Source organism: Dryas octopetala, chromosome 7 (genome assembly GCF_963921425.1).
Source record: "Dryas octopetala chromosome 7, drDryOcto1.1, whole genome shotgun sequence".
NCBI classification, from domain to species: Eukaryota; Viridiplantae; Streptophyta; class Magnoliopsida; order Rosales; family Rosaceae; genus Dryas; species Dryas octopetala.
The window spans coordinates 19,098,925-19,118,581 of NC_141372.1; the positions used below are offsets into that span (position 1 = coordinate 19,098,925).

Consider the following 19,657-nt stretch of genomic DNA (forward strand, 5'->3'; position numbering starts at 1 on the left):
GATCGTGAATCAGTGGTGAGAATGGGTTGAGAATTTAAATTTAAACTTTGTTCCCGATTGGGGCGTGACAACCGCCCACCTCTTCCTCCCACCTCACATCTCACCGCGCCGACACCATCAACAGCGCTGGAGGTACCAAATGTCATGATATTCAACTATTAATTTACAATATTCACTATCTCAACAATTATTTTAATATATTATCCTGAAATTTGAAATTTTTGCTTTTTTTTTTTTGCTTTTTTTTCTGCTGGGTAGCAGAGAGTTAACTACCGAACCAGAGTTCCAATATGTTTTTGGATTTTTCTATTAAGTTAAAAAATTACATCTTTTTTAATTTTTTTAATTGTAATTCTGTTGTGAATGATTTATATCTTAAAATAGTTATGGTGAGATTCTTGAACAAATGGTTTAAGAATTAAAGATTAAAGATTCAACAAAGGATTGAATGTGTTCAGTATGCTACCCACATGCCAGAGCTTCAAGGAATGTATGTGTTCAGATTTGAAAACCATCTGAAGAAGAAGAATGAGATATTGAAGAGAGAAAGAGTTATAGTTTGTTCATTACTTTTTTCTCTCTTCTGGGTAGTAGTGGGTTAGCTTTTATTTATTTATCTTTTTAAATGGGTTAGCTTTTTAAGAGAAGTCTTTCGACTTTCATGTTTTCCCTGCAGGGTTTGACACGTGGAGGCGATTTTTACAAGTCATTAGCAACCTCATAAACAGATGGCTGCCGATAGTTCCAATCTCAGCCAATTATCAGTAGTTCAGAACAGAACCTCCCGGCTGTTTTTATCTTAATTTGTTCCCCTTTTTTCAATGGAATAAAAAGATAAAACGGTCGTACAAAGAACAAGTTAGCTCAACCTCTGTCTCACAACCAACAACAAAAACAACTAATCTCTACTACACATTGGTAAGTAAGTATCTTCTCAATCTCATTTGCTCTATTTGTATGAAGATATATTGTTAATTTTAGTTGCTGAAATTGCTTGCATTTGGTGAAGTGAGTATAATAAAACAATAATAATAAGAAAGCAAGATTAGATTCCAGCATGGTTTTGGAAGTTCATTCCAATTTGAACTAAAAAGAGATCATGGATTTTTAAGAAATTAATAGAATTTCCATGCATGATTGTTAAACAGGTTAGTATGAATAGAGGAGGGTTTGATAATCGAAGACGAAATGGGTCAGTTAAATCATCCAACAATCTATATGGGGATAGGATTCTTGAAGGTAGTTCTTCACTGAAGAAACCCCAGAGAGATATCAAAGAGGTATTATAACTTATAAAACTTTTAACATTAACTATGGAAACCACCCCCCCCCCCCCCCCCCCCCCCCCCCATTTCACAATTTCAGTTTCATTCACTATGTGAGCAAAACTGTAGCTCTTAAAAATTGACCCTCATTTCACAATGGGTAGCGATATTGACACTCCCATTTTTAGCTTCCTACACTCTACATGTGCCTGTAGAAAAATTATTAAATATCCGATTTGGAGTACAATTATCGCTACCCTTCATAATTTTAGTTTCATTCTCTATGTAAGCATAATACCATCATCTGCATTCCTTCTGATCTCTGTCTATTTTTGTCTGCAAATATCATAAGAAGTCCCCTTCAAGAGCAAGAGAACTCCATATGGCACGCAGGGACATAGGTCGATACAAAGAAAGGAGAACAGACACAGACTCCATAAAAGCACAGGCAGAATCCGAGCTATATGAAGCAATGAAGAGAGCAAAAGATCTGTCTTCAGTAATTGGGGAATCGAACTCCAAGGCAAAAGCACATGCACGAGAAACTAAAGGACTAAAGAAATGGAGAAGGCGCGGAGATGAGGTATTGGATGTTGGGAATGTGGAGAATCAACAATATGAAGAAGTGATGAGAGAATTGGAACTTGTGAAACAAGAACTAAGCATGCTTAAGCTTGATATGGCTTCTGTTTTAGAAGAGAAATCACGGGCAGAGAAGGAAGTAGAGGCCTCTAGTGAAAAGATGTTGTTTTACACAAGCTCAGTGAAAGCAATCAGGAAGGAGATTGAAGATGCTAATGAAGAGCAAGTGCTAGTTGAGTTGGCCCGAATTGAAGCTTTAAAAGAACTTGGAGATATTGAAGCTCAAAGAGAAAAGGAAGCCAATCAATTCTTATTTGCAGTGGAGGAAACCAGGAAAAAGATGAAAAGTGTTATTGAAGAGATTGATTACTCCAAAGAGCTTGAAACCAAATTATCTCTCACATTGTCTGATGTGGATGTGTTACATAATGAACTAAAGCAAGTTAAAGAAATGGACAAAAGGATTCAAAGGAATATTGATAGCTTCAAGCATTCAGAAGGCAGTTTCCAAAGAGTGGAGGACTTGGAAGCTTCATCATTGTTACCATCAATCACAGAAGAATTAGAGGCGGCAAAGACAGAATTGGCTGCAGTAAGGGAAGAAGGTTTTCAGTTCATGGCCTCCATGGATATTATAAGAAATGAACTGAAGCATATCACAGACGAAACAGCTCGGTTAAAGAAGACAGAAGATAAAGGGGATTTAACTGTTCAAAGTCTCAATTCAAAGCTTCTCAGAGCAAAAGCCAAGTTAGAAGCTGTATCTGCATCTGAAGAGAAAGCAAACTCAATTGCATCCAATCTTTCTCTCACTCTTGAAAAGCTTAAGACAGAAACAGTAGCTGCAAAGAAAGAAAAGGAGCTTGCCCTTGAAGAGGCTGCAACCATGAAGTCGGAAATTCTGAAAACTGAATTTGAGATACACTTACATGAGGAAATATTGCAGGCTGCAATGCAAGAGCTTGAAACAGTCAAATCATCAGAAACTGTAGCTCTTGAAAATCTTCAATCTCTTATTGAGAATACCATGAGAGAAAGAGCTTTTGCATCTCAGAGTAGTTCTTCAATTACCATATCCAAGTTTGAATATGAGTACTTGACTGGACGTGCAGTGGGGGCCGAAGAAATTGCTGATAAGAAGGTAGCAGCAGCTCTGGCATGGATTGAAGCTATAAAGGCTAGTGAGAAGGAAATATTCATGAGGATAGACTTAGTTCAGAGAGAAATCAAAGAGATTGGAGAGGAGGAAGAGCAAGAGGCCAATAGAACAAAAAGACACCTTTCTGGGCAGAGGATGGTTGAGGGAGAATCACAGAACGGAAGATACAAACGGGAGAGAAATGCAGTACTTGGAAACCGTCCACAGCCTAGAAAATCTATGAAAGCTAATGGAAATTTGACTCCATCTAGGCGTGCTAAGCCTCGAAAAACTCCCTCTCCTGCAGCACGGCATATAAATTCTTTCCTTATACAGAAGAGGAAAAAGGTAATGCCTAATCTGACCAAGTTTTTTAGTGGTAAGAAAATTGTCAAACTTGTGTGAGCTATTTGGAGGTTACTACATACTCGTTGGCAAGTGAATCCAGTCCATCACATAAATAAATTACACTCACGTAATTTTACCTTTGGGAGCTTATAGCTTTGCTCTTTTCAAAATAAGTGATGCTCCATAAGCTTTTTGATTTACCAAAAACATGAAAGTCTGGATCAAGTGTGTGAGATGTCCATGTATAATACCTGTGGGCTGAGCTTGTAAGGGCCAGTTTGGTATTGCTGTGTGGAAAAACAGCTGTGAAGTAAAACAGCTGTGAAGTAATGTCAGTTGTAAAGTCAAACAATTGAGTGTTTGGTAAACTATGTTTTCAAAAGTGGTGTGAGTGCAAAAAACAGTATCAAAGTGTTTGGTAAATGTTAATGTAAAAGTGTTGTGACTGTGTATAATTACTAAAATGGACATGATGCTGAAAATGTTTTTCACTTTTTTGTTTGGTAAAAATAAAATGTTTTTTTACTTGTTTTTTAAATTTGTGGCTTCAAATTTTTATTAGCATTAATTTTTTAAGAACAACATTATTAAATAAGTATGCCTATTATTTTTTTAGGTATATTATAATTTTAATCGTACAAATAAAATATCATAATTAATTATTACAATATAAAATATAACTAACAATAGACATTTTTTTGATTCAAAATAAACAAATAAAAATTATAGAAATCAATAAGGGTATTATGGGTAAAATAAAATATTTATTGTTGCTGTGATTCACTACAGCTTTCAAAAGCACCTAGAAATTTGTTTTCTGTTTTTGTTGTGGGGAGTTGAGAATTGTGAAGAAAAACAATTTTTTATTTTTTTTACTAAACACCAAAACTGCTATAGGTGATTGAGAATTGTCATCCACAGCAGCTTTTGAGTCATCCACCACAATCTCAAACGGGGCCTAAGACATTCATGTCTGTAATTGTGTGCTGAATGACTTTGTGGAAATAAATAGAAGAGGTCACTGTTGTGGCTATGTTCATTGATAAAAGTCCCACCCAAATGTGTTTTTGGTACCTACTGCCGTGAGGCATTCTGTATACTTGCTGCTTGATTGTTGTATATGTAATGGACATCATCTAGAGCATTTTTTTTTTTTTTGCTCAAGTGGATTCCAGCCTACTGAGACAAAAGTCATGCAGTTTTGGAAAAAAATTATCCGACTGACTTAATTTTTGGCCTTATGTCATTTTAGGATATTAATTTTGTTTTGTGTCATTAAAGGATATAAACTTTTATTTTGTGTCAATCTGGCGCATTCCATCAGCAGGACCTTTTTTCCTGGTCACTAATGGTTACTTTGCATAGATGTCTTTGAGGAACCAGCAAGAATAAACTTGTTATGTGACTCTCTCTCTCTCTCTCTCTCTCTCTCTCTCTCTCTCTCTCTCTCTCTCTCTCTCTCTCTCTCTCTCTCTCTCTCTCTCTCTCCCTCCCTCCCTCCCTCCCTCCCCATCTGTTTTCACTTCCCATCATCAGTCCTCATAAAACCCATTTGCTCCTTTGCCTTTTTTCTTTTGGTCAAGAGTTTGCTTTTGCTCGGATTTTTGCGAATGCTTTGCTTTCTTTTCCTCCTATGCAATGCTCTTGCATTTGTGAGTTGTGTAAATTAAGAAGGGTTAGCTCTGCTTTCATTCAAAGAATCTTCAACAGAGTACCCTGCAGAAGGCTCTCTGAACAACTGGAACTCTTCAAACCAAACCCCATGTTCATGGAATAGAGTCACATGCAGAGAAGGAAAAGTTGTATCTCTCAGCATTCGAAATGAAAAACTTTCTGGGAAGTTCCCTCCTCTTAGGGACCTCTCTCCCTGATATTGCAATTGATTGGAATAAAAAGGATTTGAAAGTTGAAACACATCAGAGGATAATGGATATTCCACATGTGTATCTAAGTCTGATAAATTGGAATACGATTTTTCTGTATGGAAAGACCAAATCCAGCAATATTATTTATTTTGTGATTACAATAAATTGATAGAATATGGATCATCCACTACTTAATTAACTAATAAAGATATATATATATATGCATATCATGTATAGAAATCAATCAATCAATCAACACAAGGGACACAAATGAGTGGCCTGAGCCACTGAACAAAGCAAACGTCCATGATAAAGGTGTAAGCAGGGCATGAGGTGTAAGCAGGGCATGCGCGTAACTTGAACACCAGCCTCAACGTTCTCCATACAAATGACACATAAGTGCTGTCCCCTCGGCAGTTAATTCCAAACTATCAAAACTCATTTTCTGCAAGCCTTCAATGGATGATTTAGTTGCAGGAACAGAGTTGACATGATAGTCATGATCACCAAGACTGTGCAATCGCAAAGTCACGCTAGCTATGATCACAGAAACAAACAGGTGCCATTCTTCTTCTTCTTCTTCTTCTTCTTCTTCTCTCTCTCTCTCTCTCTCTCTCTCTCTCTCTCTCTCTCTCTCTCTCTCTCTCTCTCTCTCTCTCTCTCTCTCTCTCTCTCTTTCCTTCCCCCTCTCTCTCTGCAACCCAGATGGGTGCTCTTCTCTACAGTAGCTTTGTGTTTATTTATATCTTCATTCGTTTCAATCTTGCTTGGCCTAAGTCTTTCATGTCAAAACTTAAATTCAACATTTTCGTTGTGGAATTGGTCACATCTTTATTTGTTCCAAATATTAACATATCATCTACATACAAACATACAATGACACAAGAATTACTATTATTCTTGATGTAGACACATTTATCACATTCATTGATTCTAAAACCATGTGTCAACATTGTATGATCAAATTTCTCATGCCATTGTTTTGGCGTTTGTTTAAATACATATAATGATTTAACAAGTTTACAAACCTTATTTTTTGTCCCTTTTATCACAAAATCCTCAGGTTGTTCCATGTATATTTCTTTATATAATTCTCCATTTGAAAAGGTTTTTTTTTATCACAAATAGTCCCTCAACTTTTACCAAAACATCAATTTGGTCCCTAATTAAAATGCATTTTCAATCAATGTCATCCCTCATCTTTGCTACTGAAAATCAATTTGGTCCCTAGACACGCTTTGAAAATTCGCTAAAAGTATCTCGGGATATGAAAAAATTTCCAGAAAATTCCTATAGACTCGTTTTAACTACTACTATTTTTATATGGGATCAAATTATCAAATTGATTTTTCAAAAAATTCAGAATTCCCCGAATTTTTTAGAAAAATATTAAACGTCAATTTGATAAATTGACCTCATATAAAATTAGTAGTAGTCAAGATGAGTCCGTAGGAATTTTTAGAAAATTTTTTCGTATCCCGAGTTATTTTTAGCGAATTTTTAAAGTGTGTCTAGGGACCAAATTGATGTTCGATGACAAAGATGAGAGATGACATTGATTGAAAATGCATTTTAGGGACCAATTTGATGTTTGAGTGAAAGTAGAGTGACTATTGGTGATAAAAACCCATTTAAAAATGCAGTTTTTACATCCATTTGGTGTATTTGCAAATTGTAAACAGCATCGATTGCAATCAACATACTAATAGATGTAATTCTAGATACTGGAGAATAGGTGTCAAAATCCCCTCCTTTTGGCGGTATCCCTTGGCAACTAAACGTGCCTTATAGTACCATCCGCCTTTAATTTCTTTTTGAAGATCCATTTGTATCCTATTGGTTTATTACCGAGTGGTAAATCAACCAATTCTCAAGTATTATTTTGTAAAATGGATTCTACTTCACTATTAATTGCTTCCTTCCAAAAAAGAGCCTCAGGAGTAGACATTGCTTCTTGATAATTTTGTGGTTCAACTTCAGACAACAAAATAAGGAAATCCGGTCCAAAATTCTTTGGAATTTTTGTCCTTTTTCCTCTTCTAGGTTCCAAGTCCAAATCTGGTTCTTGAACACCTGAAGAAGATGGAACATAACGATTTTCATTATATGTTCTCTTTTTGTTTGAACCAGATCTTTTTTCTTTGTAAGGAAAAATTTCCTCAAAGAATTCAGCATCAATAGATTCAATTATTGTGTTAACATGTATATTTGGAATTTCAGATTTAAATACTAGGAATCTATATGCTGCACTATTGTTTTCAAAAACCAAAAAATACACAATCAATAGTTTTTGGTCCAAGTTTAGTTCTTTTTGGAAATGGAACTCGAACTTTTGCTAGGCAACCCCACACTTTCAGCGTCTTATATGTGGGTAGTCTTCCTTTCCACACTTCATAAGGAGACATGTTCGATTTCTTATGTGGAATTATTTAATATTGTGTCTGCAGTAAGTATGGCTTCACCCCACAAATTGTGTGGAAGTCCTGAACTATTTAACATGGAATTAATCATGTCTTTGAATGTTCTATTTTTTCGTTCTGCAACACCATTTTGTTGTGATGTATAAGGTGCAATCGTTTGATGTATAATTCCATGTGTTGCACAAAAATCAGAGAAGGCTGTAGACTCATACTCTCCTCCTCTATCTGATCTAAGTACCTTGATTTTTCTGTCAAGTTGATTTTCGATCAACTTCTGCCTTATATGTTTTAAACATTTCAAAGGCTTCATCTTTGCTATGAATCAAGTATACATAACAATACTTACTGCAATCATCAATGAAGGAAATATAATAATTCTTTCCACCACGAGTTGGTGTGGATTTAAAGTCACAAAGGTCACTATGAATTAATCCAAGCAATTCATTCGACCTTCCAAAAACTGACTTAAAGGTTTGCCTAGCAAACTTTGATTCCGTACATGTTTCACACTAATTATGATTAAAATCATTTTCAAATTTAGGTAACAATCCTAAATTACACATTCTATATCATGAACGAAAATTAACATGTCCTAATCTAGCATGCCAAATATTATAAGAGTCAACAATAATAAATAGAAGCCTTATTTATTTTATTAATAGCATCAGCAACAATTATATTGGGTTTAAATAAACCATTAGCCAGATAACCCTTTCCTACAAACATCCCTTCCTTAGTTAGGACGAATTCGTCATAGTGAAATACAAGTTTAAAGCCTTTGTTACTCAGCAAAGGGCCTGACACTAAATTCTTCCTAATTTCAGGAACATGTAGCACATCAAGCAAGGTTAGTACCTTTCCAGAAGTGAATTAACTTCAACATCACTTTGCCCTTTCCTTCAACTGCAGAAGTAGATGCATTGCCCATGAATAATTTTTCTCTAGCAGAAATCTGTTGGTAATCAGAAAACATATTTTTGTCACCACATATGTTCCTAGTAGCACCCGTATCAATCCACCAATCATTGACATTCAAAATCATATTTTTTTCGAAGACAACAACATCCAAGAATTCTTCAGTTATGTTTGCTTGGTTGTTTCTTCCATTCTGGTTTGGATTGGCATGATTTTGGTCCTTCCGGTGGCGGCAATCTTGTGCCTTGTGTCCAGGCTTTCCACACACCCAGCAACTCCCATTTTCTTAAAGTTCTTGCCTTTTGGTGCATGTACTGCATTCTGGTTCGCGATTTTTTCCTTTGTTTTTCTGGAACTTTGGCTTAGATGTATTACCCTCAACGATATTGGCTTTGGCTTCCATGGATGGTGCATTATTCTTATCACCCTTCATGTGATCCTCTTTAACTCGAAGCCTCAGAATCAGATCCTCTAGAGACATTTCCCTACGTTTATACTTGAGGTAGATCTTGAAATCTTTCCATGAAGGTGGCAATTTCTCTATTATTGCCCCAACTTGGAAATGTTCATTGATTTGAACAGCCCTCAGCATGAAGATCATGAATTAAAATCTTGAGTTCTTCAACTTGTGTGATGACAGACTTGGAATCAACCATACTGAACTTCAGAAATTTGCCAATGGCAAACTTCTTTGAACTAGCATCTTCACTTTTGTACTACTTCTTTTCCAGTGATTCCTATAGTTCCTTCGTAGTTTGGCAGGTCGCATAAATATCATACAAAGTATCATCCAGGCTATTTAATATATAGTTCCTACACAGGAAATCAGATTGTTTCCAAGCCTCAATGGTCATCATAGTCTCCTTGGACATGGAACTTTCGTCTATCTTGGGAGCCTCCTCTCTGGCAACATGTGCCAACCATTTGTATTCAAAGTCTCAGCATTGGACTTTGAATCTGGTGAAACTTGGGTGTTCCTCTCAGTACACAGGAAGTAATGTATGTATGCACAAAAATTCTATATGTTTGACAGAATATTCTATATGTTTGACAGAATGAGACTTTGCAAATAAATAGACGCACTAACACCTTTTCACAAAAGGTGTCTATTGAGTGTCCAATTTGCATCATTTTTACATACTAATTCTCACTCCTAGAATGCTAGAACTTGGCATTTTTGTGTATTTTGGTTTTTTTTAGTGTTTTGTAGGTAATTCTCGTGTAAAAAAGGAAAGCAGTATATTAGGGCAAATTGGGACCAATAATGGAAAATAATGGAATCTGAAATTTGGAATGAATCTTTGGAGAATCTCAGACATAATCTTTTGGGGAATCTTTTTTGTCAAGGTTGACTTTTGGTCAAAGTCAAAAGTCAAAGGTCAACTATGCCACATCATCAAGTTACATGGACCTCACATGCAGTCCATGTACTATGGGCCATGCGCATAACCCTAGCCCAAAGGACCAAGACCTTGCGCCTTTTGCTAGCCTAAATGGAGGAAACCCAAGTTGTGTTATCCAAGGGTCCACAAGCCCAAGGAATTGGCACCCACTCAGCTGATCTAAGGCCCAAATGGAAGGAATCCCACATGATTCAGTTAAATATCACAAGGAATCCTAGTTGAAGAAGAAGTCAAAATCCCGTGAAATAGAGCATGAATTTCGACAGTGATTATGTATTTCTACAGATCGAATCAGATGTCATGCCATATATGGTTGGAAAGCTACGGATGTTAGCTTCGTATAGAATTTTACGGATCTTGATTCCGAGTTGTGTAGCTCAAGATATGACTATTTTAGTGGAGGTAGCGCAGTAGTTCCGCGAACAGAAAAGTGAGTTCCGCCCAAAATAGGTCAAGGCCCAATGTTTGCTGCATCTTTTGCTACCCAAGCCCATTTGTTTTCCCTTGTTTGCAAGGAAATAACTGAATCCCACATTAAAGAATGAAAGAAACCTTAGCCCCAAGGTTCCTTATAAATAGACCTCTCTCCTTCACAAGTGTGACACGCTCTCTACATGCTCGATCTTTTCTTTCTCTCACTCTCTATCTTTTGCCACAAAACCCTAGCTGCCTTTTGCTTTATTTTCAAGTAAGCCTCCAGCCCCCATCTCTCTCTTTGTTGAAACCCTAGAGGAGAAGAAGGTTTATTTGCCGTAGCCCCCTAAGCCATCGCCCAAGGGTGTAGCCACCTCCATTTTTTTGCCGTGGCCTCTCCTTCTCTCTTCCATCGGTTTCATCAGTTTTTAATTATGTTTTGTTTTGTTTTTACTTTAGTTATGAGTAGCTAAACTTCTAGCTAGGGCTAGGATGAAGCCTTAACTATGTTATTTACGTTTGTCATGGATTATTGAGTTTTTAATTGCAATTTATGTTAATAAATCTTGGACCTCTGTTTTAATTGACTTTAGTTGTATTACATCTTTGATTGATCACCTTAGGTTGTATGCATCTAGAATTTGTTATAGAATTGGGGGGGTGATAATCAAGCCAACCGTTTCAATAGATAACAAAGAGATATCCTAGCTAAGAATTTATCTTTGAGGGAAGAGATCATAGATGCTCTTAAGAGGGTCTATGTGTTTGTCGTTCTCACATAATCATAATGACTCTTGCATGGTTAACAGCTTAGGTAGACGATAATCAAGCTATCTAGGAACATGTGGGTTAACTAAGTTACTAAGAGATAATCAATCTACTAATTTATGCATCAGGAGGACAATAGTTAGGTGAGTGTCCGATAATCAAAGCCTCTCAGCTGGCAACTTTATCAATATATCTTGTCAATTAATTGCTCTTATATATCCATGATTATGTAAGTAATATGTTAGTGGTGGATTCCGACCCCTAGTTGTTACATCCATTGTTCTTAATTTAATATTTTAATTTGTTTACTTTTTATGATTGTTGATCATTGTTCTTAAAACCAATCCAAAACCCCCTTATTGTGTGTGTGAGTTGGTGTTTGATTTAATTGGTTTTAATTGAGTTAGTAATCACAACATTAATACAATTCCTTAAGAGATCGACCTTGTATTTGCAAGCTTTGCTACTCCGCGATTCATGCTCTTGCGAGTTAACTTAGAGCTAGAAAAAAGTTAATTAAATTACTCTAGGAAAACAACAAGTTTTTGGCGCCGTTGCCGGGGAATGGTTATTAGTGTTGATTACTAGTTTAATTATTTTTAGTTAAGTCATTTTAGTTAGATTTATTTTCTATTTTTATTTTCTTTATGGCTCTTGCTAACTTCTCTTGTTTTTGAGGTACAATGGAGAAGTCAAGTTCGAAGATCACCCCTCCCACCCGTGAGGAAGTATCAAAGATATTGAACAAACAAAAGGGCACACCAAAGGTTGTTCGGAAGCCATTAAGAATGATGTTTGCCCTTGTGTCGCTGAGAGGTAGTGAATCTGAAGGAGAATACAAAGAAGAGAAACAAGAGGAGCAAGTTGAGAAGGAGGTGCAGCTAAAAAGACCATTGAGTGAGTATTCATCTCCAACACTCCTTGCTCAACCTACATGTATAGTCTATCCTCAAGTGGAGGCCGAACAGTTTGAAATTCAAAGTGGGACAATTAAACTCTTGCCAATTTATTATGGTTGTGAAGGTGAAGATCCTTATACGCACATCAAAGAGTTTCATGCTACTTGTGAGATTGGAAAGCTAAAAGGATTAAGTGATGAGCAAAGAAAGGTAAGATTATTTCCATTATCTCTTAAAGAAAAAGCAAAGAGTTGGTTGTCTTCCTTGCAAGTTGCTTCTATAGAATCATGAGAAGATTTGGCATCTAAGTTTCTTAAGAGATTCTACCCAACTAGTAAGACTACTATTGTGAGGAAGCAAATATTAGGATTTACACAAGAGGAAGATGAAGCTTTTCATGAAAGTTGGGAAAGGTATCAGGAGCTTTTAAATTCGTGTCCACATCACAATTTTGCCCCATGGATGCAGATTGATTATTTCTACAAGGGTTTAATGGAGCAAGATCACACTATGGTGGATATGATTTGTGGAGGAGCATTAAAGGAAAGGACTTCTGAAGATGCATGGGCATTGTTTGACACATTGGCACTTAATTCTCAGCAGTGGAATAGGAAGAAAAGAACTATAAAGAAATCGACCATGGAAGTAGAAGTGGCTGAGCTTAAACAGATGATGCAGGTTATGATGGCTAATCAGGTTTCAAAATCATCTTAAGGAGCCGTGTAGTGAAGTTGAAAGAGTTCACTCTAGGCTGAGTACACCACCACCTGTCGAGCTAAGAAATACATACTTGGAAAAGATGATTGCTACACTAGCTCAGAGTACAACTTCAATGTCTAATGATACAAAGTCTTTCATGAACAAAACGGAAGAGCAGTTGAATGCTACATCTAGAGCTATTTCAAGTTTTGAAGCCCAATTGGAACAAGTGACCTTAACCTTGGATAAAGTGGTAAGGGGTGCACCAATCCATGATAAGGCCGAAGCAATAACTACTTTGAGAAGTGAGAGAGTTGTGGACAACAAAGTAGGTATTAATCTGAATCCAAAGAGTAACAAGCAAGATGATGATGAGATTGTGATCTTAGATCCCAAGCAAGTTCTAAAGGATCAAGATAAGGTTGTGGAAAATCAGGAAGCAAGTGAGGAAGTACAAATGGAGCCCACGATCACTCTAAGAAGCAAGCAAGTTGTGATTGCCCCAGTTATTCCAAGGGCTCCACTACCATTTCCCCAACGCCAAAGGAAGCAATTTAAGGATAATCAAGCTAAGGAAATCCTAGACATGTTTAAGAAAGTGGAGATCAATATTCCTTTGCTTGATGTCATCCAACAGATTCCTAAGTATGCTAAGTTTTTGAAGGAATTGTACACTCACAAGAGGAAGTTCAAGGAGCATGAGCAGGTTGCTCTAAGTGAAGAGATGAGTGCTGTATTGTTAAGGAAGTTGCCACCTAAGCTGAAAGATCCTGGCAGTTTCACAATTCCATGTGTTGTTGGGAATCACAAGTTTGAGAAGGAATTGTTGGACCTTAGAGCAAGTATCAACTTGATGCCTTATTCAGTTTTGAGGAGATTGGCCTAGGAGAGCTTAAACCGACGAGTGTTGCACTCTAATTGGCTGATCGTTCTGTTAAACTCCCTAAAGAAATGATTGAAGATGTATTGGTTAAAGTTGCTGATTTGATTATGCCCGCAGATTTCATAATTCTAGAGATGGAAGATACACCATGAGTGGGTAATGAGTTACCAATTATCCTTGGAAGACCATTTATGGCCACAGCCAACACCAAGATAGATGTGAGTAATGAAAAGTTTTCAATGACAGTTCTTGGTGAAATGGTGGAGTTTGATGCATTTGGAGCTATGAGGTATCCAAAAGAGAAAGTAGATTGCTTGAGAATAGACTCCATAGACCCGATGGTGCAAGAAATGATTAAAACAAGTTTTGTTGAAGATCTGCTGAAGGCCACCCTAGTGTTAGTCGAAGCAAGCTCCCCAATTTGAGTGACTGAAGAAGTGCAAGCTTTATTTGATGAGAATCGACATCACATAGGTAAGTGGTCTAACCAATTTGAAACTTTGATTTCTACTAAGGATAAGTCATTACCTTCAATTGTGCAAGTGCCCAAGTTACAATTAAAGCCGCTACCTGAGCACTTGAAGTATGCATACTTGGGAAAAGATGAGACTTTGCCTATGATAATTGCATCGAACTTGAGTAAAAGTGAGGAAGAAAGACTTTTGAAGGTATTGCAAGAGCATAGATTGGCATTGGAATGGACCATAACTGATATCAAAGGCATTTCACCGACAATTTGCATGCATAGGATACTTCTTGAGGAGGAATCTAAACCAACCCGTGATGCTCAGAGATGATTGAATCCGACTCTAAAGGAAGTTGTTCGTAATGAGATACTCAAGTTGTTGGATATATTTTGGAATCATTTATCCGATTAGTAATTCTAAGTGGGTTAGTCATGTTCAAGTTGTGCCGAAAAAGAGTGGGATTATTGTGGTAAAGAATAAGGAGAATGAGTTGGTGCCACAAAGAACACAAACCGGTTGGCGTGTGTGTATTGATTATAGGAAGCTGAACACCACCACAAGGAAGAACCATTTTCCCTTGCCGTTCATTGATCAAATGTTAGAAAGGTTTTTTTTTTTTGGCCAAGGCAAATGTTAGAAAGGTTGGCTAGTCATAGTTACTACTGTTTCTTGGATGGGTATAGTGACTACAATCAAATCCCAATTGCACCCAAAGATCAAGAGAAGACGACTTTCACATGCCCTTTTGGTACGTTTGCTTATCGAAGAATGCCCTTTGGATTGTGCAATGCCCCAGCTACATTCCAAAGATGCATGATGTCTATCTTTTCTGACATGGTGGAGCGTATCATTCAGGTATTCATGGATGATTTTTTCTGTTTTTGGCTCTTCTTTTGATTCATGTCTTGAAAATCTAGAAAAAATATTGAAAAGATGTCAAGAGGCAAATCTAGTGTTGAATTGGGAGAAATGTCATTTTATGGTGCAACAAGGAATAGATTTTGGTCATGTAATCTCTAAGGATGGAATACAAGTTGACAAGACCAAGATTGATATGATACAAAGGATGCCGCACCCTACAAGTGTTAAGGAAGTGAGAAGTTTTCTTGGACATGCTGGATTTTATAGGAGGTTCATTAAAGATTTTTCAAAGATTTCGAGGCCTTTCTGCAATTTATTGCAAAAAGATGTGAGTTTTGAGTTCGACAAGGATTGTGTGGTTGCATTCAATAAGTTGAAGAAGTTGCTCACATCCGCTCCTATTATCATGTCACCCGATTGGAATTTTCCATTTGAGCTAATGTGTGATGCAAGTGATTATGCCATTGGAGCTGTTCTAGGTCAAAGAGTGAACAAGTTACTACATGTGATCTACTATGCGAGTAGGACGCTCAATGATGCTCAGTTGAATTACTCTACCACTGAAAAGGAGATGCTCGATATGATCTTTGCATTAGAAAAGTTTCGAAGTTACTTGATTGGCTCGAAAATCACCATTTACACCGATCATGCAGCTCTCAAGTACTTGTTGAATAAGAAAGATGCTAAGCCAAGATTGATTCAATGGACTCTACTTCTTCAAGAATTCGATATTGAGATCAAGGATAAGAAGAGATGTGAAAATGTAGTAGTTGACCATCTGAGCCATTTAGTTAATGAAGATCGAGCTGAGGAGGACATGTTGCCCTTAAGAGAGTCGTTTCCAGACGAGCAGTTATTTGTTGTTGATGACGCACTTCCATGGTATGTTGACATAGCAAATTATTTGGTGAGCGGAGTGATGCCTGAAGGTTTGACAATTCCACAAAGGAAGAAATTCTTATATGATACAAGACAGTATGTGTGGGATGATCCATACTTGTTCAAATTTGGAGTTGACCAATTGATACGCCGGTGTATACCTGAGAGTGAGCAAAGGGGGATCATTGAAATGTACCATGGTGGAGAATGTGGAAGACATGGTGGAGGAACAAAGACAGCTTACAAAGTTCTCCAATCAGGTTTCTTCTGGCCTTCCATATTTCATGATTGCCATAAATTCTATAAAGCATGTGATAGATGTCAAAGAATGGGGAACATTTTCTGCGCGAAATCAAATGCCTTTGAATGTGATGCTTGAAGTTGAAATTTTTGATGTTTGGAGCATTGATTTTAGGAGACCATTCCCCTCTTCGTTTGGTTTTGAATACATCTTAGTTGGAGTTGATTATGTGTCTAAATGGGTGGAAGCGATAGCAACAAGAACTAATGATGCTTGGGTTGTTATTAGTTTTATCAAGAATAACATTTTAGCAAGGTTTGGGACACCAAGGGTAATCATTAGCGATGGAGGTTCTCATTTTTGTAATAAGTTGTTCACAGCATTGATGACGAAGTATAGGGTAAACCACAAGGTTGCTACTCCATATCATCCCTAAACAAGTGGCCAAGTTGAGATTTCCAATCGTGAGATCAAGCACATTCTCGAGAGGATAGTCAACATGAATCGAAAGGATTGGTCAACCAAATTGAATGACGCTTTATGGGCATATCGCATCGCCTACAAGACACCCATTGGTATGTCACCTTTCCGGTTGGTCTATGGAAAAGCATGTCATTTACCGGTTGAGCTTGAGCACAAGGCCTATTGGGCAATCAAGAAATTCAATTTTGATCTAAAACCTGACGGTGAGAGGAGGATGTTGCAACTTGGTGAGTTGGAGAAGATTCGACATTTTGCTTATGAGAATGCTAAGCTGTACAAGGAGAGAACAAAAAGATACCATGACAAGAAGCTTGTGCCAAAGGAGTTTATAGTTGGTGATAAAGTACTACTTTACAACACGAGATTACGTCTTTTTTCTGGCGAGCTTAAGTCAAGATGGAATGGACCCTATGAAGTTATCCATGTTTACCCATACGGTGCGGTGGACATAAGAAACTTAAGAATGGAACGGTGTTCAAGGTGAATGGCCATCGTCTCAAGCCTTATATAGATTCGAACTTCGACTCCCACCTGGAAGAAGTTTATTTCTAGAGAACAGTAATTACGTCTGGTTGAAGACGTAAAACTTAGCGCTTCTTGGGAAGCAAACCAAGTGATGGAGGAAAAGAAGTTTGGGGGAGGTGTGTGTGCTTGTCAACCTAATCGCGTCAAAGGGGAGTCCTAACCCTATTCTTTCCATGTTTTACTTGTTTGTTTTGATTTCTCTCATGCTTTTATGTTCATTGCATGATTTTATTCTTTAAACATTGGGGACAATGTTTCATTTAAGTTTGGGGAGAAAAGCAATTTCATTTATTTTTGTTTTTAGATTTCTAGATTTGTAGAAAAAAATTTCAAAATTTTGGTCCAGAGGTCCAGTCCTCTGCATTGCTGGAGGAAGACGACCTCTCTGGAGGTCCGGTCCTCAAAGGTAAGGACCAGTCCTCTATGTAGCTGGAATGGAGCTTCGCTCCTAGAAGTCCGGTCCTCTCTGTGCACTTCCTAGAGCCATGCTCTCTGGAGGTCTGGTCTTCTCCTTTGAGGACCGGTCCTTTAGAGCAATTTAAAAAAAAAAAATTGTGTTTAATTAGGGTGACAAACCCATATCAAAATGCAATCATCTAAGTGTCATTACATCTTTGTGAGGTAATTGATTCTTAGAACTTCACTGCGACATTGTTTTTAAACAAAACAAAGTTTTTGAGTCCCCAACAAGTTGATGAATTGTTTATAGCCATTGAAAATCATGTTTAGCATTCATTTTATAGGTTATGAGTTTTTGTTTTTCTAATATTGTTTCATAACCTATTTCATGATTCTTTGTAATTAAGCCTTGTTTTCATAAGCTTAAGTTGTGATTTGCATGACTAGAGATACATATACATGATAGAGGAGACTTATATGACCTAAGTGAGCTATTGAGCCTTGTACTTTAAGAAGTGGTAGTTGACCAATTTTGAGTTCGGTCATCAGGTAAAGTATTAGGAACGTTCCGAAATGTTTTTAATGATTGTTTGAGCATGTAAATGGTTTTGAACTGATATTGATTCTCTGGTTGTGCATTGTGCTATTTTAATGTGTTTCACTGGTTATTTAGTATAAATATGTTCATACTATTTGAAAACCTAGCTAGGGTCCCCTGGGTGACAGGACCGCCCCCGGATTCCATCCTGAAAACCCGGAGAGGTCCTGTGGGATCCAAAATGAAGGAAAATCCTACCGAAAATTCGGCAGAACCTCCCCTGAAAATGGACTAACCCAGAAATTTCAAAACCTGTTAAAAGCACTTTTAAGATATCAACCACCTCTACCACAACCAAAAGGGTCTCAAACCCAACAATTTCAAATAAAAACCATCTTGAAATTTAAAAGTCGTTATCAGAGCCACTACTCTTATTACATCAATTTTATCTATTAAAGGAAAGGAACTTCCAAAATGGAAGTGATGCCTACAAGATCTGGGAACGGAAAATAGATGCTATGCCTCGACGTGATTGACTCGACCTCCACCAAAGCTACTACCTGGGAGAAAAATTTAGACAAAAATAAAATAAACTGTGAGATAACTCAGTGAGTGGATAATTTTATGGAAACAAAAACAAAGCAAATCTTCCAGTTCAGAAAATCCTTCAAAAACACATTTAGCTCTAAAACCTCACATCGCTTTTTGAAATCCCCCAGCTTCCAAACTACTTTCAAAATCTCTTCTTTCAATTCCATTTTAAATCACCTCAAACCGTAAATCAAACTCTGGAAAACAATTAATACTCTCAAGCAGTAAAACTGTTAAAATATCTGAAACAATACACAATGTCTTACTGAAACTGTCATTTAAAACATTTACTGGTGTAATATAATTATTTAAAATACTCCAAAACTGAAAACTCACGCCACACTAGTACCCGGGAAATTGCTGGTCATATACTGCCGAGTCATCTCTAGGCAAGTGCAGAGCAAATCTATACCTGCTGTGATGCTGGTCATACACCGCCGACTAGGCAAGTGTAGAGCAAATGCTGGTCGTACACCGCAAACTAGGCAAGTGCAGAGCAAATGTCATGCTGGTCATACACCGCCGAGTCATCTCTAGGTGAGTGCAGAGCAAATATATACCTGCTGAAGGGGGTACTAATATGGAGGTTTAAAACTGCTCATTTAACTTCATAAAATTCGTAACTCAAATCAAATTCATGTCAAACGATACTTAAACCATTGAAATTTACCACATATGTTCATAAGGAAAATGTCTAACTCTTAAATCAATATTTCTAATTCAAGAATCATGATAACCAAATAATAAAATCATAATTTAAGAAAACACTTCCAAATCAAAGATCCAATTCAACTTCTATTATCTCTCAAACAAATTCAATAACCAAATGAATAAATCATGAATTTAGAAAAGTATTTGCAAAATAAAGTCCACTCACTGTGAAAAGTCCTAGCTTCGATCTCCCGCTGAATCGTCTAGGCCCACGGTCGTCTCACCTATAGAATAAACAGTAAATAGTATCATTAGTCTCGACTTCAACGACCAATTTCAAAGTGTGTATAAAACTAGATTTTTCGTACAACCTCCTATTTTCAACGGTAAAAATCAACTTCATCTTAAAGCCCATAAACCCAA

General features: G+C 37.1%; 2 protein-coding genes and 1 pseudogene across 10 annotated transcripts in view; 2 read left to right on the top strand and 1 right to left on the bottom strand.

Moving 5' to 3' along the window:
- The window catches only part of LOC147280289 (protein PLASTID MOVEMENT IMPAIRED 2-like), a 6,003-nt gene extending 2,222 nt beyond the window's left edge, over positions 1-3,781 (top strand). For 2 of the 9 annotated variants that reach the window (XM_086250466.1, XM_086250469.1), the window contains 3 exons: positions 677-918; positions 1,149-1,280; positions 1,618-3,781. In XM_086250466.1, coding sequence (XP_086106592.1) covers positions 1,155-1,280; positions 1,618-3,390 — 1,899 coding nt within the window. In that variant the 5' untranslated portion in view covers positions 677-918; positions 1,149-1,154 and the 3' untranslated portion in view covers positions 3,391-3,781. Of the gene's footprint in view, positions 133-676; positions 923-1,148; positions 1,281-1,617 lie in introns of all 9 variants that reach the window. The other 7 variants (XM_086250468.1, XM_086250467.1, XM_086250470.1 and 4 more) reach the window with 7 other exon arrangements.
- Positions 3,782-8,698: 4,917 nt separating this feature from the next.
- On the bottom strand, positions 8,699-9,405 carry LOC147280290 (uncharacterized; annotated as a pseudogene).
- Positions 9,406-16,546: 7,141 nt separating this feature from the next.
- On the top strand, positions 16,547-17,014 carry LOC147280291 (uncharacterized). Its single transcript, XM_086252171.1, has one exon. The coding sequence runs from the start codon at positions 16,547-16,549 to the stop codon at positions 17,012-17,014; it is 468 nt and encodes a 155-aa protein (XP_086108297.1).
- Positions 17,015-19,657: the final 2,643 nt, after the last annotated feature.

Bases quoted from the DNA above. Each gene is read 5' to 3' on its own strand.
- LOC147280291 (XM_086252171.1), top strand. From the start codon at position 16,547: ATGAATCGAAAGGATTGGTCAACCAAATTGAATGACGCTTTATGGGCA.